Source organism: Lissotriton vulgaris, unplaced genomic scaffold (genome assembly GCF_964263255.1).
Source record: "Lissotriton vulgaris unplaced genomic scaffold, aLisVul1.2 SCAFFOLD_474, whole genome shotgun sequence".
NCBI classification, from domain to species: Eukaryota; Metazoa; Chordata; class Amphibia; order Caudata; family Salamandridae; genus Lissotriton; species Lissotriton vulgaris.
In genome coordinates, this window is record NW_028248784.1 from 285221 (window position 1) to 309705 (window position 24485).

Consider the following 24485-nt stretch of genomic DNA (forward strand, 5'->3'; position numbering starts at 1 on the left):
TGACAGTATGGGAACAGTATAGGAACAGTGTGCGAAAGAGCAGAAACATAGAAAGGGAATGGTGAGGAACAACACCATAAGGGGCAGTGAGACACAGCAGCACCTAAGGGCAGGGAAAAGAATAAAGAACAAAGCACCGCCCTGATCAGCAACCCTGCCAGTACGGAAATAGCCCCCTCTAGGGACAAAGAATATATGAAAAAACGTCATAATAACATGTAGCAGTACTACAACCCCAATCAATAACAATGAAGGGGAACCAGTCCAGGGCAAACAAGGAACGACAAACTCCAAGACAGCCCCAGCACAGAATGTGACATCCCCATAAGGAACAAGGGCAGAGGCCTGGCCAAAAGACCCCAACCCAGAGGGTAGCAGAGAAGCATAGGGGCCAGAACCCCTAGCACTGAAAGGGTGAAGATGGGGGGATGGGGGTTGAAGGTAGCCCCAACCTGGAGCAACCAGAGCGTAAGGGCACAGAAGCACCTATAAACCTATCCTAAAATGACCGAAAGGGAGGAATCAGAACAAATAAACAGGACGAACATCCAGCCAAAAAGAGCGAAAGAATTAACTTATAGAGGACATAGCCACCCACAGGGAGGCGAGTGCAGAAGACCAAGCCAAAGGTCTTCGCAGAACGGGGAGGAAGGGCAGGTCATGAAGGAATCTGCAGCTAGAATCGTCTCTACCAGATACATTGTAACCGAAGGTAAGTAACTCATACATTTGATAGAGACTACCAGCCCCAGATTCCTTAATGTAGAATAGATACCCTAGCCATACCCAAGGCGAAGAAGGGTGTGCGAGAGGACCCCACCAGCCTGGATATAACTGAGGGTCCCACAGGGGACGAGGCCAACGGACAGGTAAAAGAGTCCTGTTCCCCCAAGCAAGGAGAACCGGTGCATCTAGAAGACCACCAACCCCGGAGGAGATGCGGGAAGACAAGAAAAGAGGCAGCCCCCCGTCCATGAGCAGGAGAAACAAGGGCAAGGTGAAAGGTCAGAGCGCCCCACACCCATTCAAGGTATCAAGAACCTCCACCAGAAGGCCCAGGCAAGGTAGAGGAGCACCTAGAAAGAAGAGCAACCAAAAGAATCCAAGGAGAAGAGGTAGAGAAAAGCAAGCCCTCCCCCCCAAGGGAACACCCTGTGAAGAGGGCAGTTGAGCCTATCACAGCCGGAAGGCAATAGACAAGACAGAATGGCGCCTTCAGCAATAAGACAGGCGGAGCAGAAGGGTAGCATGAGGTCACCCAGGGAAAACCGCCCAACACCCCGCAGGGACAGACAGCCCCCGAAGAGGCACAAGAAAACTCAAGAACTCAAGAACCCAAGAACCAACTCAACCCCAGGGAGGAGAGGGAGAACTAAAGGCAGGGCCCACTGGAAGAGGGTTGAACATACCCCAGCCTCAAGCAGCAGACAAGGCAAGGACGGCTGTTCCGCTAAAGCGCCAAGAAGGCATTGTGATGCAAAAGAACAGCAGGGCGGCACCGGTATGCACGGCCCGCTGCAGACAACACCACAGAACGGTGCACCCAGGACAAGCCAGATGAAGACAGAGGCCAGGAAGGCAAAGAAGGCCCCGGACACACCCCAAGGGGGAATCCGCACACACGGCCCAAAGAAAGAAGTGGAAGCAGGCAGAGCTAAAACGCAAGGCCGCAAACAGCAGGTCAGACCAAGCTAGCAAGCAGCGACCCCGGAGAAGAACATCCAGGGGCGCAACTCAAGCCAGTCCAAAACCATCAGCAAGAGGATCGCATCTGCAATAACCATAACGCCACGGAGAGCAGAGGCCCGAAGGCGACCACAACTTCCTAGCACATGACAGAGCTATATAATAGCTACCATTATCCCACATAGGGCATGTAACGTCCAAGACACGGGAACCCTCTTAGGAAAAAACTTTCCGCAGCAGATGAAAAAAATAAAAGACCCGCGGAGAACCCGCAGACGACTTGCCAATTAGCCAAGAAGACCAGAAGGCCTAATCTCAGGGCCAACAAGGCTCAGCAAGAGCCAAAGATCATAATCCAAAAAGGGGGATCCGGACCAGCAGCCAACAGCACCACAGTCTTAACAAAAGTACTTGAATGCACAGTAAACACACACACAGGGGCGACCAACCCCAACAGAAGAACACCTCCCAAAAACCTGATCAACTCAGAGGTAACTGAGGGGGAGGAGGAGGGGGACGAAGCCCTGCCAAGAACCTCTGAATGGCCGAATCTGCAGGGGCGTGGAACAAAAGAGCACCATTAAAGGGAAGGTCCACCAGCCGTTCCCGAACGTTCTCTGGGAACACACTGTCCCGAAGCCAGGCATGTCAACGAAGAGCAACCGAAGAAACCATGGCACGACCAAGCACCTGCAAAATGTCCAGAGCGGAGCGAAGAATAAATGTCGCCACTCCGGGCATCCTGCACATGGTGCCACAGATCAACACAGCCATTGAAGCGGCAGACATAAGGGACTCCACCACGTCCCACAAGGAAGAAGTGACCCTAGCCAAAACACACATAGTTTTAAGGGCCCGCAGAGCAGCACTGGTGGAGGCAAACATATTGCGACCCCAGGAGTCCAGCCAGTGGGCCTCCTGGGACGGGGGAGACAACAGCGATGGCAGGTAGGGAAAGCCTTTCTGCAAAAGAGGGCCCCTAGTAGAGGGGTGGAGAGAAAGATACACAGGATCACTCGGCGCCGGATGGTGGCGGTGCAGAAGGTGTTGGGGCACCGGGTCCCCCATGGCGGGGCGGCCCCAAGCCCGCAAAAGAGAAGAATGGAGCAAACCTTCGAAGGGAAGCAGCAGCTCCCTACCACCAAAGCCCTGATGGAGGACCTCCAGAAGATGATCCGCAGGGAAATGGGCAGCCGGATCACCCATGCGCAAAATCCCCACAGCCGTGGAAACAGCGGGAGAAAATGCTGCACCCGCCCCCGTAGGCGACGGCTGCAAGGTAAGGCGGCTGTCCCCAAGCCAACTGAAGGAAGGAAAGACCAGGTCCGGAAAGGAGGTAGAGGAACAGACGTGTGGGGATCCTGCGGCGCCTCTGGCGAAGTCCACGGCCGCGGAGACGGCGAGGAGCCGTTCTTAGATCGGGGAAAAAGCCACCACGCCGCAGTCCGTCTTCGGAGAGGATGAAACCAGCAAGCGCCGAACCTCTGGAGAAGAGGAGGCGTCCGAAGACGAGTCAACGACCCGACGTCGGCCTGGCGCCATAGAGTCCGCAACCGGACGCAGAACATTATTGGCCAGCGCAGAGGGAGACACCCGAGGCTGGGCCGGAGCCAGGACGGCGAAAGAATGGCGCCGGAAAGGCGTCGACTCGACCACCGACGAGGCAGCTGCCTGCGTGAAGGGACGAGAGGGGCCCGGGGAGGGACGAGGAGTCCCCCGACAGCCTCGACACGTACAGGGATGAGAGGGGCCCTCCGCCAGCCCCTGTGGCGCCACCAGGGTCAGCAGCCGCCGGCGCCTAAGCGGCATCGCCTCGGCCTCGGACAAGACTGCCACCTGTCCAGAGGACCGAGGGGAACCCGGGGACACGCCCGAGCCCCGGCAACCTCCCGCGACACCACAGGGACTACCGCAGGAGTTTGCGGCGAGGCAGAGGCGCCGTGGTTCGAAGGAGGGACCTCCGAAGGGCAGCACCCCAACGGCACCACATCCTCTGAACCTGGTTTGGAACCTGTCGGCGCCGGAGCTGCCGGCAACGCTGCATAAGGCCCCGCCCACAGCAAGCGATCCGCAGACGTCCCAGTAGGAGAAGGAGGAGAGGGAAAAGCCAACGAGGCCTGCAAAGCCGGCACATAGGTCTCCATCTGGGCACTAGTCGCCCCCAAAACGGGAAACAGCAGTTAGGGGGACGACACACAGGGTCGCACCACCTAGGAGAGCCCGCGCCCCCAACAGGCCGAGAACCAGCCCTCGGAGACAAATTGCGACACTTACCAACAGGCGAGCGACGCTCTTACTGCCTGGGAGAAGGACGATGTCGAAGGCGGAGGCGGCGGTACCTGAAGCACAAGTTACTACTTGTGTAACGATATATCTGTAAGAGACATTAGTTAGTGATAGATTCCTTACATTAGAATATCCCCAGGCGTCAGACTGGATCCGGAAATGTTTGCGTAGCAGTACCCTTGCGCATCGGTAGGCGTTGTCTGCGGCTCCGCGTCCGTCATCGGCATCATGGGCGCCGTGATGACGTTGTCAGAGTACTTAGACGCCGCCTCTGCGTGCTAACGTCAGTTCTTAGGCACAGCTTTTCCGCGCCAGAAACGCAGAGCTATGCTAAAAACCAACACTGGTGCCTTGAAACTAGTGCCCTGAAAGGGGATGACCTTAACCCTAGATATCGGTTCGCAGAACGGGGAGGATGGGTGGGTCGGTAAGGAATCTATCACTAACTAATGTCTCTTACAGATATATCGTCACACAAGTAGTAACTTGTGCATCTGAAATAGACACGTTAGTGATAGATTCCTTACCTTAGAATAGATACCCCAGCAATACCATCCCCGGTGGTGGGTCTGCGAACCAATAATCACACCAGAAAGTCCTGGAGGACGGAACGGCCAAAGAAGCCATCCCTCCGGACTTGGCTGTCCAGGCAGTAGTGTCTTGCAAACGTGTGCAGCGAGGCCCACGTAGCTGCCTGGCAAATGTCCTGCAAGGGCACTCCTCGGCCCACAGCAGTTGTAGTCGCTGTGGCCCGAGTGGAATGAGCCCTCAGCCCAACAGGGGGTTCCTTCTTAGCCAAGAAGTAACACGCCTGAATAGACAAGATTATCCACCGCAAGATGGTCCGCTTGTGCACCGCTTTCCCCTTCTTAGCGCCCACGTAACCAACAAAGAGTTGGTCATCCACCCGGAACTGGCGTGTGCGATCCAGATAAAACGAGAGTGCACGTTTTGGGTCCAGACGTTGGAGCCTCTCTTCCTCTCTCGAGGGATGCGGAGGCGGAAAGAATGTGGGCAAGGTGATGGACTGCCCAATGTGGAAGGCTGTGACTACATTGGGCAGGAAAGAGGGTCTAGTCCGCAACACAACCTTGTCCGGATGGACCGAAAGGAAAGGAGGTTTACATGATAGAGCCTGGATCTCACTCACTCTCCTGGCAGAGGTGATGGCTACCAGGAAGGCAGTCTTCAAAGTAAGAAGGCGGAGAGGACAGTTGTGGAGTGGCTCGAAGGGAGCGCACATCAGAAAAGTTAGAACCAAGTTCAAGTCCCACTGAGGCATCACAAATGGCACAGAAGGAAACGTATGCGTGATGCCTTTCAAGAATCGGTTCACAATAGGGGACTTGAACAAAGAAGGTTGATCAGGCAGCCTCAAGAAGGCTGAAAGGGCAGAAAGGTAGCCCTTGAGAGTGCCCAGAGCAGAGCCCTGCTGGGCAAGAGAAAGAAGGAAGAGAAGAACCTCAGAAAGAGGGGCAGAAAGAGGATCCACAGCCTTTGCTGTGCACCATGCCACAAACCTGTTCCACCTGCAGGCGTATACCGACTTTGTGGAGGGACGCCTGGCTGCCAGAATGATGTTACAGACTTCAGGAGGCAAGTCAAATGGCCTCAACTGTCGCCGCTCAATCTCCAAGCATGGAGGTGGAGACTGGACAGGTTCGGGTGGAGGACCGTCCCCTGCTGCTGCGACAGAAGGGCCTCCTGAAGAGGCAGATGAACCGGGGGATCGACTGACATACTGAGTAGCTCAGGATACCAGTACCTTTGTGCCCAGTCCGGAGCCACAAGGATGACTTGTGCCCGGCCGCGTCTGATCTTCTTCAGCACTCTGGGCAGAAGTGGTATAGGTGGAAAGGCGTACAACAGACCGCAACTCCACTCGCGACGAAAAGCGTCTCCAAGCGAGTGCCGCCTTGGAAATTCCAACGCGCAGAACTGATGACATTGCGCGTTCTCTTCGGTGGCGAATAGATCTAACCAAGGCTCTCCCCACTGCAGAGAGAGACCTTGCGCCACGTCCGAGTGCAGACGCCATTCGTGACCCATCATGCACCGGCGGCTGAGTTTGTCCGCCCTGGCGTTCAGAGAACCTGCCAGGTGTTGAACCACCAGGGTCATGCCCTGATGTTCCAGCCATTGCCAGAGGCGCAGAGCATCCTGGCATAGGGTCCACGACCCCACCCCGCCCTGTTTGTTGCAGTACCACATGGCGGTGGTGTTGTCCGTGAACACCTGCACTACACTCCCTCGAACAGAGGGGAGGAACGCCTTCAGTGCTAGACGAATAGCCCGCAGCTCCAAAAGGTTGATATGGAACCGGGACTCCACCGGAGACCAGAGGCCTCTGATCTCCGCCTCTCCCATGTGGCCTCCCCAGCCCTGGAGGGACGCGTCCGTCACAACTACGTGCTCCGGTTGGGGAAGGGAGAGGGATCTGCCGCTGATCCGGATCCGCGTTGCACGCGGAAAAGAAAAAAACTGACGTAGGCGTGCCATGGTGGGACTTATGTGCCCTCGCTGACGTCACGTACGCAGACGTCAGGGAAAAGTCGCGTGATGCCGTACCCCCGGTGCGCAGGGATGCTGTTCAAAATTTTTCCGGATCCAGTCTCACGCCTGGGGATAATTCTAGGTTAAGGAATCTGCGGCTAGTAGTCTCTATAAGATACTGTAGTCACTACCATGGATACAAATCTCAGGCGGACTACATTGACACACAGAAGCGTTTGAAATTTCTTGCTGAAATTGTTTTAAGTCCCAACTTAGAATGGGAGTTTGTTGTTTTTTCAGAGGTGTGGAGATCTCTGTGGGAGATAACGCTGAAAATCAATACAGTGTTCTGGAAGTGCTGGTTGAATTCTTACCTTGGTGGGTCCCAGTAAAGCTCTGGAGGAAAGGTTTTCAAAAGATTCCATACTGTTCTGGTGCTCAAACAACCACAAGACTAAACTTCCAAGCCCCATCCCAGGACTTTTGGGGAGGGCACTTAGGGACTCCGAGGGTGCCAGCCAGAGACCAACTGCAAGGTTCACTCCAGATCCAATTGGCGCTGGTCAGCTGGGCCCTTCAGGGAAAAGGTTTCTGGCAGCTAGTCCTTCAGGGCTCCTCTAAGGTCACAGGAAAAAAGTCTGATCCTTTTCTGATCTTCCACAGGTCCAAACAGTGTTCTGAGGGAGAGTGCCTTGTGGTGCCGCATTTATGGTCGGCACTAGCTAGTGGGTGAGGGTGACTCTTGGGTTGGTTAAGAGTTGCCAGGTCCTGGCCTAGCTACTCTTTTAGTAGCTCCTGTTTGCCTTATTGCAAGCAGGCCCAAAATGGTGTCAGGGCAATTTCAAGATTGCCTATGTCTTCAGCCACCTTAAACTTTGCATCCCACATCAAACACTAAAATCCACTTTGAATCATGGCCTGGACCCATTACAAAAAATGAGACACATTTAGTAAGACAAACCAGGGTCCTTCAGCAACCAAACAGATATATAAGAATTTTGATCTGATCTTGTTTGATCCCTTTCAGGGACACAGAATGTTTGCACGTGCCCCATACAGCTTTTTAAGGCACAAATTGACACTGTTGTCCCAACAGAAAGAGCAGCAATCCTCTCCCTGAAGGTCCAACTCAGGTCTGAGGAGTCATAACAGCCCATTCAGACTGACCTGATGTGAGAAGCTGGCTTGGTATATGGTGTACACATATGTAAGTGGGCGCCTGGCACTAATCGAGACAACCCTTATGGTGATTTAATTGGTCTTAGACAACCTTAGAAAGCTCCTCAAGTGGTAGCTGTGGAAAGCAGCATGCAGGCTTAGTCCAGAAGGAGTTTAAAGCAGCGTGTGCTACCAGAACATAGTCTTATTTTTTTTTTTGCAACACCGTTTTTATTGCAGCACCAAAATAATTGTACAGACAATATCTTTATGGTACAGCCATTAAGCATAGCAAGAAGGCACATTACCAATTCTCTCCCCCCACCTTACCAGGCACGTCTCCAGAAAGAAGACTAAGCTGCCATCGTGCTGAGTCCATTCCTTGCTGCATAATTCAATGTCCGTCATCACATTCACAAGAAAAAGTGGACCGCTTTTGTAATTTTCGCCCCTCCCCCACCCCCATCAACCACCCTCCCCCACCTTCATACAGTCCCGAACTCCCCCCCCCCCCGTGGCAGCGCTGTGTGAAAATCCTAGTCAGAGTAAGGTCTGGTGTGTGCAAGAAGGTCCTATACATTCACTAAGGTGTGTTCCTAGGTGTGTTGGTGGGGTCAGCCGCCACCGAGTCCTCCTCCTCCCCTTCTTCCTCATCATTATCATCCCGGAGCGCCTGCACCATCATTTCCCACGCTGTTGCCCTCTCCATGGCTTTCTCATCGTCCGTCCTCCTAGCCATCTGGTACCTCAAAGTACTTTCACATGCTGCCCACCGCAGACATTCACCATACCACCGTTTATACGTGGGTCCCACTTTTGACTTCCAATTCCTCGTTATTTCCCTCTTTGCAAGGATCAGCCTCAAATCTATAAATCGGCTGGTATTTTTATTTTTAGACGTGTGTGGAAACCAATGTAGGACCCCCACTGCCTTGATGTACTGTATTTCCCTATCTGTAGCATTATTCAGGGCCCTCCCGACTTCCTGCCAGTATTCCCCCAAGGCAGGGCAGTCCCACAGCATGTGGCCCAGATCCGCCCCAACTGTGCTACTTCTGGGGCAGGCCGCCTGTTCCACCCCAAAGTATTGCCGTATTTTCCCAGGCGTGAGGTATGCCCGATGAATAATATAAAAGTGTATGAGCTGGAACCTAGCGTTCCTTGAGCTTTTCCGCGCCCTTCGTAGCAACTGACCCCAAGTTGTATCAGGGATCTCCATTTGGAGGTCCAACTCCCATTTAGCTTTCAAAGCTGCGAGCGGCTGCAAGGCCTCCCGCAACATTCTGGAGTACAGGCAGGTCACCGCTCTGAAGGTCCTAGCTGCCATCATCGTATATTGGGACGCCATGGATGTCGCCGGTTCCTGCAAACCCTCTCCCCAGTGGTCTTGCATGGCGCCTGTAACCGCCGCATGTAACAAGTAATCACCTCGCGGGAGGTCGAACCGCTCCTGCAACTCCGAAACGGAAGCAACGCACCATCCTCATACAAGTCGCCCAGCATTTGAACCCCAGCCTCCTCCCAGCCTAGTAATCGCGACCAGTCCCCTCCATGAGGCAGGGCTGTAACCATCCCAAGCGGAATTTCCGGAGCATACATGAACAGTGATCTCCATAGATTTGACTCTGTCCTTAAGTTTATCATGATCTGCTTTCAGGAGGCCCAGGCCCGTCGCCACCTGGGCGATGTCCTGCTGCAGGGCATCTTTCGTGGTCGCGATGGCCTCCAATATACGGTCCTGCATGCGCTGGAGAGCGGTCTGGTCGCGATCCGCTCCATCCGCCGCCTCCGTGTCAGTCGCTCCGTCCCCCTTCCCTTTTGGTTTCACCATCTCGACTGCAGCTGGTAGCGGCCTCTAGGGTCCCTTTGTCCCCCTCACTGCCTCCGCACTGCAGAGCTCCGCCACTGGAGAACTCTCCGGGCAATAGGATCAGAGGCCTAGGATGTCCTCAGGGCAGTGGACACTGCTCCGATCGCACTACATAGTGCAGTACTCTGGGGTCCACTGCTGCCGCCGAGCCTCAAGGTGCCAGTTCGTGCTCGGACAATCGGGACCGTCGTCACAAAGCCGCTGCCATTTTAGGACGTCGGCGAGTACAATTATGGTCGCGATTCCCAACAGTTCGCACCAGCGTGAGGAGAGTTCATCCGTGCCCGCCGAGAAGGTCAAGAGGGGTCCTTCAGTCTAGTAAACACTGCCAGTAATAGAACAGCAGGAGAATCCGGCCTCGCGCTCCCGTCGTGACTTTGTCCAGGCCTCAGTGCGCCATCTTAGATCGACGGCATCACACCCGGTGCTGGTCTTCAAAGTCAAATTTCAGGACAAGGAACAGCTCCAGGTCGTCCACTCTGAGCGCCGTATCCTCCGCGACGACTTCAGATTATGAATTATCCCAGTTTTACTGGAATTCGCTCAGATAATCAGGATGATATTCGGGATCGGGCGTGGAGCTCCGGGCTCACGCTGCCTACCTCCTCGGCATCCAAGCCATGCCCCCTACCAGAACATAGTCTTATTGATATAGATTAAGTGAAAAAAAACACACAGTGCATTTATAAAAATATGTATTTATTATAAGATACTCACTAAAACATACAGATATCGCCTAGCAGGAGATATACATAACGCACACAATACTTTTCAATAGAAACAGGTAAGTAGCACATAATACACAGTGGTCTCAGGGGGAGACTGAACCATATACTAAAATAAATAATGGCATGCAAACCATGACTCGAGTCACGACTACACCCAGAAGATATAGAAGTGCCGGGGACCCCACAAACCACCCGAGGTAAGTATCCAGGAACCGCACAGAGGCAGTGTGCAGAGAGGAACACGACCGCACGAACAATGCAAGTCAATGGGTAAGTAGAAGTTGCAATTTTATAGAAGAGGAACTCTCCCCAGTGGACCCTAAAGAAACCCCATGGAAAACAGAAGGTTGGAGAGCCACCCCAGCTGCGGATACCTTAGGAACCAGGATACCTGCCCCAGGGAAGCCGGGTGCATAGGTGTGAAGTGGCGTCAAAACCGCTGTAAACCCCAATGGAAGACTTCAGGAAGATGCCGCTGCTGGAGAAGGTGAAACTGTCCAGTGGAACCCAAAGGTGAAAGCAGAGGAAGCACAAAGCCTATGCCAATTGTAAGTGACCAGGTGACCTGGAAGACGAATGCCCACTGAAGTCAGGTGTTAGAGGACGGTGGCCTTGGAGTTACAGCTGTGAGGACCAGGCGACGCTGTGGAAGATCAGGGGCTGTTCGCGAACTGTCCCACGTCAGATGTCGAGAGTTGAGGGGTCAGTGTCTGTCGGGAGCAGCAACAGGACTTGGCAACTACAAACAATGTGGAAAGGGAAGAAGGTGCAGTGTCGGGACCAGCAAGTTCCAGGTGACTCACCAGGAGCAGGGGAGTTAGGGGAGGCGCTTAGCAATCAGGGGAGCCAATAGAACTCAAAGGAGACCCTCGAGAGAACCCACAGGCCGGAGGCACGGGAGTCGCGAGAAGACCTCGAGCAGCTCACCAAAGATGCAAGCCCACGATGCAAGTGATGTGGTGAGGACAAACATCTTGGTCACAGGAGATGCTTGAGGTTGGGGCTACTTGGAGCCCGAAGATCTTAGTGTAAGGAAGCCAACAAGCCTTTGCAACTGCAATTTGCCGTGGTGCATAGGTGTTTGGTTCCTGCGGCTCTGATGAGGGATACTGGCCTCAAACTTGGTGAGAAGGCAGGGCAGGCCTCAATGGATCTGACGAACCCCCACCTGTGTTGCTAAGCCTTTCGGAGTCATTGGGAGCGCCGGATCATCAGACTGGTCAGCTTAGTTGCGATGCCTGCAGATGCAGGAAAGTGACTCCTTCACTTCAAAGGAGATTCTTTCAGGTGTCTTGGATGACCACATGCTTTGGAAGGTTCCTGTATGGTGCACAGGCACGGATGTTGCACTAGACGAGCAGGGCGGGGAGATCAGGAGCAGCAGGAGTCTTCCCAGTTACAGCCTTGATGCCCAGAGCGAAGTCCAGCAAAGTCCAGAGTGCCCAGACTGTTGAAGAAGTGGTGTTTTGAAATTAATCTTGCCCCACGGCGAATCTAGGGACCCGCCCTCAGGTAATCCCTTAAGTACCCTAAGGAGAGGGTTGGGACGATTCAGGGCTCCCTCGTAGGGGAGGTGTTGAGGACAGTTTTACAGTGCATTGAATCATACCTCCCACACCGTTTTCGGTGTGGGGGGTATGGTTCCAACAAGTTTGATACCAAACATGATAGGGTACGTTACAGCCAGTTTTGAGATGGTCATCACATAATGCGTTGAAAAGCATCACCGAGCGAGTGCCACTTTGGAAATTCAATGCGCAATACTGCTGATATTGCGCGCTCTCATCGGTGGTGAACAGATCTAACCAAGGCTCTCCCCATTGCTTAAAGAGTCCTGGCACAACCTCCGAATGAAGACGCCATTTGTGACTGACAAAGCACCGACGGCTGGGTCCCGGCATTCAGAAAATCTGCCCGGTGTTGAACCACCAAGGTCATACCTTGATGTTCCAGCCTTGTTCAGAGGCAGAGAGCCTCCTGACAAAGGGTCCACGACCCCACCCTGCCCTGTTTGTTGCAGTACTACATGGCGGCGGTGTTGTCTGTGAATACCTGCACCACTTTTCCTTTGAGAGAGGGAAGGAATGCCTTCAGTGCCAGTCAGATTAACCGGAGCTCCGACAGGTTGATCTGGAACCCGGGCTCTGCCGGATACCAGACACCTCTGCCCCCCGCCTCTCCCAGATGGCCGCCCCATCCGAGGAGTGAGGCATCTGTCACCACAGTTAGATCTGGTTGGGGAAGGGAGAGAGATCTGCCTCTGACCCAATCTTGGTTCGTCAACCACCACTGCAGTTGGTGTGCAGTGCCGTCTGAGATCTGAACGTAGTAGGAAAGTTTCCCCATATGCTGCACCCACTGGAACTTCAGGTCCCACTGGAGAGCCCGCATATGCCACTGGCATTATCCACCAGCAGGAGGGCCGCCGTAGTCTTGAGGTGAGAGATGATAGCCTGGGGCGAGTGCCCTTCAACAGCCTGTCATCGAGATACGGGAAGACGGAACCCTTGATCTGCGCAGATGAGCCGCGACCACCACCATCACCTTTGTGAACACCCGAGGGGCACTGGTATGGCAAAAGGGGAGCACCCTGAACTGAAAGTGCTGGTGGCCCACCTTGAACCGTAGATAGTGTCTGCAGGCTGGCAAAACAGGAATATGGAACTAAGCGTCCTGCAAGTCTAACGCAACCATCCAGTCTCTGGTGTCGAGGGTATACAGGACTTGAGCTAACATGAGCATCTTGAACTTCTCCTTCCAGAGCAAGAGGTTGAGGGCCCGGAGTTCTAGAATAGGACACAGGCCTTTGTCCTTTTTGGGCACCAGAAAGTAGCAGGAATAGCAACCACAACCTACTTCGGGCGCTGGGACCCTCTCTGAAGCTCCCTTGGCCAAAAGACTTCCTGGTGGAGAACTGCCAAATAATCCTCCTATATGAGACCGTAAGACGATGGCATGGAAGGAGGGGTAGTCTCAAAGGGGATGGAGTAGCCATATTGGACGATTTGCGGAACCCACCTGTCCGACGTGGTGGATTGCCAGTGGAGGAGGTGATGGCAAATCCTATCTTCAACTGGCTGAAGATGGGCCTGGAATGTCGGATTAGGAAGGTTGGAGGCAGTGGCAGGGGGGCAATGGAGGACTGGGCTGCCCGCTGGCTCCTAGACCTGCAAGGAAGATGGAACCCACGTCTGCGGCCATGCAGAGACTGGGCAGCTTGTGTGAACTGGTGGCTAGACCGGGCCGGACGTGGTTGGGCACCCCTTCCATAGCCACAAAAGAGACAAACAGCAGACTGGAGTGCAAGTGTTGCCCAAAGATCACCCATAGATCGAGAGTCTTTAAAGCGCTCAAGTGCTGAGTCTGCTTGGTCTCCAAAAAGACGACGGACATCAAAGAGCATGTCCATCAAAATTGACTGAACATCCCCCGAAAAACCAGATGTCATCAACTAGGCTACAGATGTGGCAATCATTCTGCCCAGTGAATCAATGATATCTAGTCCACATCTAATGGCCAATTCAGCTGAATATCTCCCATCCACCTGGGAGCAACTGGCCCTGGCCTCCTCTGGGCACTAAGGCAGCACCTGCGCACCCGTATCCCAGATGGTATGGGAGTAATGGCCCAAGAGGCACGCGGTATTCACCGACCGCAGTGCCAAGCTGGAGGACGAGAACATTTGCTTCCCAAAATGGCCCAGCTTCTTGGATTCCATATCTTGGGGAGCAGAAGAGAATGCACCCTTAGAAGAAGAGGCTTGGACCACCAAGCTCATTGGGGAAGGGTGTTCTGTCAATAACACTGGGTCGCCTGGGACTGGGCGATGACGGCTGGCAATTGTCCTCGCCGCAGGAGCTCCTGTGCCGGGCTTGGACCAAGTGCCCAGGAGGGGTTCAGAAGAAAAAGCCACAAGCTAAAGCACATCTGTCAGGAGGTTAGTCCTGACTGCCACCAAAGGGAGCTCTAGGCCAAGGACTTTGGCTGCTCTTCTCTGCCCCACAGCATACAATGCTCCCTCCTCCGCAGCCACGGTAGGGTGAGAAAGCAAACCAGTGTCTGAAGAGGTGTCCAGACCACTGGCATCATCCAGGTCCTCTCGCCAGTCCGGCTCTTCCAGCTAGTTGGCTAAAGGGTCTAGCGACCCCTCCCAGTCCTCATCACCACCCTCTGGTCGATAGGAACACCAGTACACTGTAGTGTTCGTTCCAACTTCGGTCCGGCTTCAACTCGGGGATGAGGATGGGGACAGCGTCTTCGGAATCATGGCCTGGAAGTCAGAGCACGTCTTCGGGTCGTGGTCAAGCTCCATACAGCACAAGCACACGAGGTGCAGTTCCATCACAAACATCATCTTGTGACAGGCGCCGCAGGGCTTGAAGCTGGTCAGATGTTGAGACATTCCTTCGTGCACCAGGAGTCGAAGACTCAAAAAGATGTTGACAAAAAGTCGCAAAAAGCTAACCAAAAAATGGCTATGGGGTATCTCTCTCTGAATCTGTGCTAGACTGGTGTGGAAAAAGAAAAAATGTATGTCAGCGTGCGGGGACGGCGTCTAAGTAGGCACCGCAAAGTCATCCTGGCGACCCAAACGACAGCCGCGGGGTCGATTGCTGAACAGGGGTATTGCTGATGAAAAAAGCTCTGGATCAAGACTGATGCCAGGGGGAAATTCTAAGGTAAGGAATCTAAAACTAACAGTCTCTTTCAGATATGTTGTTTCTTGCTCAAACAAAGTTACTAAAAACACAATAACTTGGAAGGCCCTTCATAAAGGTCGATTAGTCACCTTTCAGTAGCCTATTTCTGCATTTAAGTGGTGTTAACAAGATGTAGTCTTTTCCAAGACAATATCAAAATGTAAAAATAATGAAGTTGTGCTATTAAAAAAATTTGTTGCATTACACCGTAGCCCAAGGCATTGCTGAAAAAAGAAGAAAGACACACAATTAGGCTTTCATTGCCAGCCTGCAGGCCCGTGTGAATTTTCGATCTATACTATACTACTATTATAAAGAGAGAACTGTGTCCTTTGAGCCAGGTAAACTCGAAAAGTACACCACCAATCCATACACCCAAGACATCTTAGAAATCCTCAGGGCAAGCAGAAGGACATAGGCTACATAAAAATAAAAAATATACGTTGTTTAAAAATTTAGAAATAAAAATAAAGTAGTCCCTTGCAAGTAGCGCCGGCCGTGACGTCTGCGTGATGACATCGGGAGCGTGGGGAAGAGCGGCAGGAAGAGCGGAGGACAGGCGCGTTTGCAATGGCAGGCACTGTTGCGTCTCTATGGACAGACTGCTGGCAGGTAAGGCGCCCCTTCTGTTCAAGTGTTGCTCTATGGCATTATAACTCGGTATGACTAAGTTATTCAAGTGTTGCTCTACGGCATTATAATACCGAGTTATAATGCCGTAGAGCAACACTTTAATAACTTAAAGTCATACCGAGTTATTATGCCGTACAGTTATTGTGCAAATAATCTTCCGAAAGTTTCTCAGGCTGCGTGTTTTACCAAAAACTTCCACAAGGAGGCAGACGTGGCCTGCTTTTGTGATTTCTGACTTCACACAATAACAATAATGACCAGTTGCCCGCCAGCGATGTTTACATTACAGGAGGCTAGAGTAAGATCATGAGATGTATTGTAATTCAGTAGTTCAAACGATGAGGCCTGATAGGTGGGTCTGGAGAAGATGATTGTAAATTTATATTTTAATTACCCAAACAGTTTTTGTACCAAAAAGACTACACATCGAAGATTTTGGCGTCTGTGGTTTGATAATCTACTCCAGTGATGAGATGGTAGGCTCCTGGCAGGGTTTGAAATACGTGTGTTGGTGTGTCGCGGAAGACGCATTTTAACTGAGACTAGCAGCCCGCCCCAGCGTTGCCCGGGGCAGAAGGGGGCTGGGGGCAGAATTTGTTGCCCGGGGCAGAAAGGGGCTGGGTGCAGCATTTGAGGCTTTGAAAAATGTCGAATTTAACTGAAAAATATGCTCTTGCAGAATGTGGGGGAGCACTACGGCAAGCAGCAGCTTAATATAACGCTGGCGCCCGATTTTTCAGTTAAATTCGACATTTTTCAAAGCCTCAAATGCTGCACCCAGCCCCCTTCTGCCCCGGGCAACAAATGCTGCCCCCAGCCTGCTTCTGCCCCGGGCAACGCTGGGGTGGGCTGCTAGTTAATAAATAAGAACAGAAGATGTTTTTTTGCTTGGCAATGAGTTTTTGGTGGGCCACAGAGCTATCTTGGGAGGGCCTGTTCCAGGGTCAACTTTACTGGCAGAATATGTTCACGGCAAAAGGCCCGCATTTCGGGAAGTACTGCAGAAACTGAAACAATAACATCAAATTCCCCATAGTTCCCTATTTAATGGGGCACCACTTGGGATTTCATGCTAATTCTGCCTACCAAAATAAAAGACACTCAGAAAACCTGAGATTTTTGAACAAAATTAGCACACCTGAATTCCAGAGGCCCATGGAATTGAAGGTCACAGTGGAAAGGAAGGTACCGCAGTAATAGAGGAAAGACTTTCTTAGCCCTGTGTTGATCTGCCTGGTAATATTTTCAGTCTTAAAGTTTTTTTAACCAGATTTACATTTCATTCCAGATTTACATTTCATTATATTCATATTTTTAACTCTACGACCCAGGATTTGTCCTGACTGTGGACCACGTTTCTTCAATTCATGGGGCCAAAAACCTATTCACTGCACAATTCCTCAGTTTTTATTTTCACGAAATTAGTTTTGTTCAAGGAACCTTCAAAGGACTGGAATATCAGCATAATGACGATTGGTAGAAGACGCAATGAAACGGGCTAATGAAGCCAGGTGAGCACCCCTCAGCACACCTGCGTTACCCATGTTCCTGCAGCTATTTGGGAGGCACTGGCACCCGAAGTGATCTGCAGGTCACACGCTGAAAGCCCAGCAAGACCAACTCCACCCTCCATTCTTCCAAAGTCGATAATTTGTGTACTGGTAAATTTGGCAGTAGTAACACTTGGGAAAAAACTGATAGGATGAGGTCTACGAAAAATAGGTTACTCCTACAGAAAATACCCTGAAACTTACACATTCAACATGTGCCAGACTTTGCAATGCACAGTAAGAAGTGAAAAGCATGCATTCTGAAAACTGTGTACATTTTTTTTCAAAAATATGCTTTTTAAACTGCATTTGGAGTCCTAGCTTGTTATATTCTGGTGTAAAGGTGTAAGGCAGAGGTTGTTCATGCCTTACAATGCATCAAGGAGAGAAGAGTAAGTGTGGTCAGGGGAAAATCGTCAAACTCTCTCCCACTGAGAAACTCAGACATGAAACTCGGCTAGGTTTCCTTGATCTTGTGCTCTTGAGTTAGTGCTTAAAATCTACTCTTGTCTTACTAGGCACATCTCAAATATTACAGTTTGTAGGTTTCAATTGCACAGTGCTTGCGCTGGTGGTAGAAGTGATGCATTCTGCCACCACTTTGAGCTCTGGATTGGAAAGAGAGAGTGGTCTGCCACTGACCTAATCAATGTTTGTGAGCCCCGACTACAGATCTTGTGCAGTTCTCTCTGATATCTGGATCAGATAGGAAAGATTCCCCTTTAGGCTGTGCCCATTGAAACTTCAAGTCCCACTGCAGAGCCTGCATTTGCCATTGGGCATGTTGTGCCAGCAGGATGAAGGAGGCCATATGACCCAGCAGCCTCAGAGTCAGTCCCACCAAAATCCACGAAAGAGGCCGAAACATTGAAATCATAGACTGAGTATCCCAGATTTGCCGCTCATAAGTTTATCATTAACTCCAGAGAATTCATAAGTTTCACCATAGTCTGAAGGTGGGTGATGACTACCTGGGGCGAGTCCAAGTTTAGCAGCAGGTGTTGCAGTAGGGGAAGACTGGAACCCCTAACTTCCGCAGATGGGCTGCTACCACCACCATCGCTTTTCTAAACACTGAGGGTCACTGGTGAGGCCAAAAGGGAACACAACAAACTGGAAACGCTTGAGGCTCACCATGAACAGGTGGCTACCCGCCCCTGTGCCAAAGTCTGCAACCCCCTTGACAGGTTGGGACCGCAGTGAAGAATAAATGGTACCTCCCTTGGCGCTGCTTTGTGAGAGATGTAGGGCCATTGCCCGATACCGTGACGTGACCTGAAGAGGCTGTCACCTTGTTGTTGCAGCCCGGGACCCTCTATGTCAGGTGGACGCCGCAGTGAAGAGGTTAGAAATGTGCCCTTTATTTGAAGACTAAAAGGGCCATCGACATGACCCCACATGCAGTGGAGAAGACACTGCGGGCCGTGACCTGTGGAGAGTGAGAGCAACAACTTCAACTCCCCCGTCCAAGAGCACTGCAGACCTGCTCAAGGATCAGAGGCAAAACTTACTGCATTGGAGGAGCGCCAAGGACAGCTGCGCCCAGGGACCCTGATGTGCCACTTTGAGAGAGAGGATAAGACTGACCAACGGCCAGGCCATGGGGAACTGCCTCTGAAATGACATGCTCCAGCGTGTGAACTCTGGGATCTTGCTAGAGAGCCCCCCCATAGAATTTCTAAAACTTTAACACCTTAGCGGGCCTTGCTTTGATGTCACCACATGAGAAGGAAAATAACCATCGGCCATAAATGGGAAAGTGGCACTGTAAACCTAAATTCGAGTGAAGGTACAGGACTTCCCTCAAGAAGGTGTGCATAGGATTTGTAGGGCTTTGTATTGAATTTTTAGTTAATGGATAAATACTCTTTTTTTTATATAAATGCAAGTATTTGACTTGACAACCATTTTTGGAGTTGATGGATGTATTTTGAGTTGTGGATCAGTGTTCGCCTCACACCTACCGCCCCCCTGAGAAGCCCTGGACTACTCGACCTGCGCTACCAATGGAAGTCAAGTGCTGAAGGGGTGCTTCAGATGCACAGAGCCCATAGTAGGCTGGCCCCAGGACATCAGAAGAGAAAGGCCTCAACCACCACAGTTGGGCCCAGTAATTTCTGCTTGCCCCATGGCCCTCAAAAAGGGGTTTCAACACTACCACAGATATTCTCCAATATCACTGATTGCCCTAGAGCCAAGCCCTCACTCATGTCTAATCATACCACCCAAACTGAATCCTGGATGTATCAAGATCAAACACAACTCATGGGGAAATGGGCTTTAAAAAGGATGTGATTGCTTTTTTATTGGCACATCTAGAATGTCTTTAACCATTTAGCAAATTACACTTTCCACAAGCAAGGTAGGGGCACAACAATGAAGACGGAATGACAGACGTCGTCAACTTGATGAAGGACACTTGCCTGAAGCTCAACATGGACAAGACAGGGGTACTGATTTCAGAAACAAAATCTCCAAATGGGTCGCAACATGGTGGCCTTCAGAACTCTGACCACCTCCTACCCACAATGACCTCTCTAGGAGCCTGGGCATCATTTGGGGCAACAAGCTAACCATGATGATTCAGGTCAACTCTGTCTTGTCCGCCTGCTTCTTCATTCTCCGTATGCTTTGTAAGACATTTAAATGGCTACCCCAAAGCTTAATAAGCTCCATCACCCAGGCCCTCATCTCCAAGCCGACTGGACTACAGCAAAGCTCTCTATACAGGGATCGAAGCATACCTTCTCTGCTGACTACAGACAATACAGAACACCGCAGCTAGGCTCGTCCTGGATCTCCCTAGACAAACCCACATCACCCCCTACCTCGTGGAATTCAACTGGCTTCCTGTACAGAAAAGATGTCAGTTCAAGCTCCTGACACATGCATACAAGGCCCTCCACAACTGTGGACACACCAACTTTAATCACCGCCTAAACTCCCATTAGCCCACCAGACACTTCTGCTCTACGTCCCTTTCTCTAACCCTCATCCCCGCATCCAACGTAGCAGATGAGGAGGTGGCTTCTTCTCCTACCTAGCAGCAAAGACATGGAATGAACTACCTATTCATCTGTTGTTCTCCCCATCTCTTCCAGAGTTCCAGAAGTCCCTGAAGACCTGGCTATTCACCAGTCAGCGCCTAGATACACTTGTGGGTGACAAAAAACGCTCTACAGCTCTACTGATTGACTTACCCAGTAAAGGAGGGTTCAAATCAGCTAAGAGGGAAGTCCGATACTGACACCTGTATGTGATTTCAATGAAAACATTTCCACAGAATAGAATTTCTGAGAATTGATTCTGCTAAAAGTGTTTAATAACAACATTCAAGATGAACAGCATTTACCATTTGGTGGAAGCCAATTCAAATAATACCTTTTTTCATAATTTCCCTTTCCATGTTTAAGATGTAACTACCATTTAACGTAAAAACGGGCTCTCTATGTTATTTTTACTGTAATGATTGCTTAGATCATTCTCCCCTTCACCTCCTACAATTCCGACTTCCTGCCAATTAGTGACATTTCATTTCTTTTTTTAATTGCTTTCCCGGGGCTTCCCAGGTCAGACTGAGCTTTCTTTCCACCGCTTTGTTTCCATCTCACATCCAAGTCTAAACTCCTCATCATCTGCCTATCTCGCTTTTTATTTTTTATTTTCAAGAGGTTGGATGGAGGAGTACATCCTCTACCTTGCCCCTTCACCCAATTCTAAAGTTAATTTATTTAGCTCCCATAAGCTTCTCCTTATGTCTATTTTTGTGCTGGCCCTCTTCTGTACACATATAGAGCCCCTCATAACTATTCTCCTACCCCATCTCTGATTTTCTACTTTAATATTAAAAACAGCCCAAATTAATTTCTTTTTGTAAATTAATATTCAACCAAAACGTGTTACTAATTCTTTGATTTTTCACTCCATGGGTTTGAATTATTTGGTTTTTCAGTAATTGGCTTCCATTATTTTATTTTGGAATATGCATACTACAACGCTAGTATCTATTTTTTGTTAAACACACCAATTATGTATAATGTTAACTATTTTCGGGTGTATCCTCGAAAAAAGATAAGACAGGACTTACCCCGATCCGGCTCCTTCTCCTTCTCCACAACGATCTTGTAGAAATAGAAGCCATAGATGAAAGCACGAAGGGCTTCGCCTGATGCGTGGACAATCAGACCCTCATCCAGCATTTTCTGCAAAATACAAATGCATTGAGTCCAAGGAAAATAGGAGTGAGGGATGGAATACGAGACAGACAGAGAGGCCAAGAAAGGATGCAACAGATGGACTTATAACAAAAGTGAACGACTAACTACATAAACAGGAGACAGAATAGCGAAGGATGGAGGCACGGAAAGATAATGAACAAGAGACACAAATAATCTAGTGAGCAGTAGAAAGACAGATGTGTGTACACCAAGAAAGGTGTGTGTCTGGCTCTGCTACAGATAATTGTGTGTTTTAAGTCAGTGAAGGCCAGTAACATTAACATAAAACAAGAGTGCTCTGCTTTCCTTACACGAGATATTGAACCATAGAGAGGAAGCAAGATTGCTTTTAATCAAGGAGGTTTGTTGGATTACTATATGCTAATAATTCAGATGTTCACTATCTTTTGAGCTTCACATGTATACTATCCCTCCAAATATGCTACTGCGAGGGAGGGAAGTTATCGCACCGGTGCTCACAAACTTGCTGAATATGTCCTTCGACTTGGGGCAGGTTCCAAACAACTGGAAACACGCAATGCTGGTGCTGTGACTAAAAAATACATCTTTAGGTCCTGCACTTCCAGAAAATCTGAGACCAGTATCTCTGCTTCTTGCAGAGAAATTCTTAAATACCCAACTGACTAAGTGTATTGAGGAAAACCATGTAATCCATGAAACTCAATCTTTCTTTAGAGCACTTCAAAGCACCGAGTCAGCCTTACTCCTGGCTTCAGATGCGCTAAAAATAGCAGCAAATGAGGGAAGGCGGCACTGATGCACAAGTTACTACTTGTGTAACAATATATCTGTAAGAGACATTAGTTAGTGAAAGATTCCTTACCTTAGAATAAATATCCCAGGCGTCAGACTGGATCCGGAACGTTTTGCTAGCAGTATCCCTGCGCATCAGTAGGTGGCGTCGTGCGGCTCCGCATCCGTCGCTAGCGTCGTATGCGCGGAGATGACGTCACAGAGACTACTTAGGCGCCACCCATGCGTGCTGATGTCAGTTCTGTACACGACTGTCCATGCCAGGAACGCAGAGCCATGCAAGAAACTGACCACTGGTGCATTGAAACTAGGGCCCTGAAGGGGATGACTTAACCCTAGTAATCAGTTCACAGAACGGGGAGGATGGGAGGGGTGGTAAGGAATCTATCACTAACTAATGTCTTTTACTGGTATATCATTACACAAGTAGTAACTTGTGCATCTGAAAGAGACACGTTAGTGATAGATTCCTTACCTTAGAATAGATAACCCAGCAATACCAACCCCGGTGGTGGGTCTGCGATCAAGATTACACCAGTAAGTCACGGAGAACAGAGTGGCCAAAGAAGCCGTCTCTCCGGACTTGACTGTCAAGGCAGTAATGCTTGGTAAACGTGTGCAGCGAGGCCCACGTATATGGTTGACAAATGTCCTGCAAGGGAACGCCTCAACCCAAGGCAGTACTGGCTGCCGTTGCCCTGGTGGAATGGGCATGCAGCCCCACAAGAGGCTCCTTCTTAGCCAACGAGTAACAGGCTTTGATGCAGAGGACGACACACTGAGAGATGGTCCGTTTGTACACGGCCCGACTTTTTTTGGCACCCACGTAGAAAACAAACAGCTGGTCATCCACCCGGGACTGCTGTGTGCGCTTCAGATAGGATGAGAGCGCACGTTTTGGGTCCAGACGGTGGAACCTCTCTTCCTCTTTCGAAGCATGCAGAGGCGGAAAGAAGGTGGGAAAAGGAATGGTCTGCCCGATGTAGAAGGGGGTAAAAACCTTTGGCAAGAAGGAAGGACGGGTCAATAAACCCACCTTGTCCGGATGAACAGAAAGGAAAGGCGGTTTAGAAGAAACGGCCTGGAGCTCACTTACTCTTCAGGCAGAAGTGATAGCCACCAGGAATGCCGTCTTAAGAGTAGGAAGACGCAAAGGATAGGTATGAAGAGGCTCAAAGGGAGCGAACATCAGATATGTCAGGACAAGGCTTAAGTCCCATTGAGGCATTATGAACGGCACGGGAGAAAACGTGTGCGTAATGCCATTCAGGAACGGTTGACAACCTAGGACTTAAAAAGAGAAGGTTGATCAAGAAGCTAAAGAAAGGCAGAGATGGAAGAAAGATAGCCCTTGATAGTGACCAGAGCAAAGCCCTGCAGGGTCAAGGAAAGAAGGAACGGAAGAATTTCAGAAAGAGGGGCAGAGAGGGGATCCACAGACTTAACTGTGCACCAGACCACAAACTTGTTCCACCTGCAGACGTATACCGTTTTTGTGGAGGGACGCCTGGCTGCCAGAATGACATCACAGACTTTGGGAGGAAGATCAAAAGCTGTCAACTATCGCCGCTAAATCTCCACACATGGAGGTCGAGGCTGGACAAATTTGGGTGGAGGACCGCTCCCTGCTGCTGCAACAGGAAATCCTCCCGAAAAGGCAGCCAGATCAGGGGATCGATCGCTATGTTGGGTAGCTCGGGATACCAGTATCTTCATGCCCAATCCGGAGCCACAAGGATGACTTGGGCCGGGTCGCACCTGATCTTCTTCAGCACTCTGGGCAGAAGTGGTATAGGCGGAAAGAGTACAACAGATCGCAGCTCCGCTCGGCGACGAAAGGCGTCGCCGAGCGAGTGCCGCCTTGGAAATTCCAATGCACAGAATTGATGACATTGCGCGTTCTCTTCGGTGGCGAACAGATCTAACCAAGGCTCTCCCCACTGCAGAAAGAGACCTTGCACCACATCAGAGTTCAGACTGTGATCCATCAAGCACCGGCGGCTTAGTTTGTCCGCCCTGGTGTTCAGAGAGCCTGCCATGTGTTGAACCACCAGGGTAATGCCCTGATGTTCCAGCAATGTCCATAGGTGCAGAGCCTCCTGACAAAGGGTCCAGGACCCCACCCCGCTTGCTGCGATACCACATGGCGTTGGTGTTGTCCGTGAAAACCTGCAACACACTTCCCCAGACAGAGGGAAAGAATGCCTTCAGTGCAACCCGGATCGCCCGAAGCTCCAAAAGGTTGATATGGAGCCGGGACTCCGCCAGAGACCAGAGACTGCCTCTCCCAAGCGGCCTCCCCATCACAGGAGGGACGCATCCGTCACCACTGTGTGCTCCGGTTGGGGAAGTGAGAGGGATCTGACATTGACCCAATCGCGATTTGGGAG

At 50.8% G+C, this 24485-nt stretch overlaps 1 protein-coding gene across 1 annotated transcript in view; it reads right to left on the bottom strand.

Annotated features, from left to right (window-relative positions):
• The window catches only part of LOC147663828 (GATOR1 complex protein DEPDC5-like), a 585638-nt gene that overhangs the window by 153645 nt on the left and 407508 nt on the right, over nucleotides 1-24485 (bottom strand). Inside the window, exon 37 of the mRNA XM_086950176.1 lies at nucleotides 21192-21306. Within this exon, the coding sequence (XP_086806302.1) occupies nucleotides 21192-21306 (115 nt within the window). The remainder of the gene's footprint in view (nucleotides 1-21191; nucleotides 21307-24485) is intronic.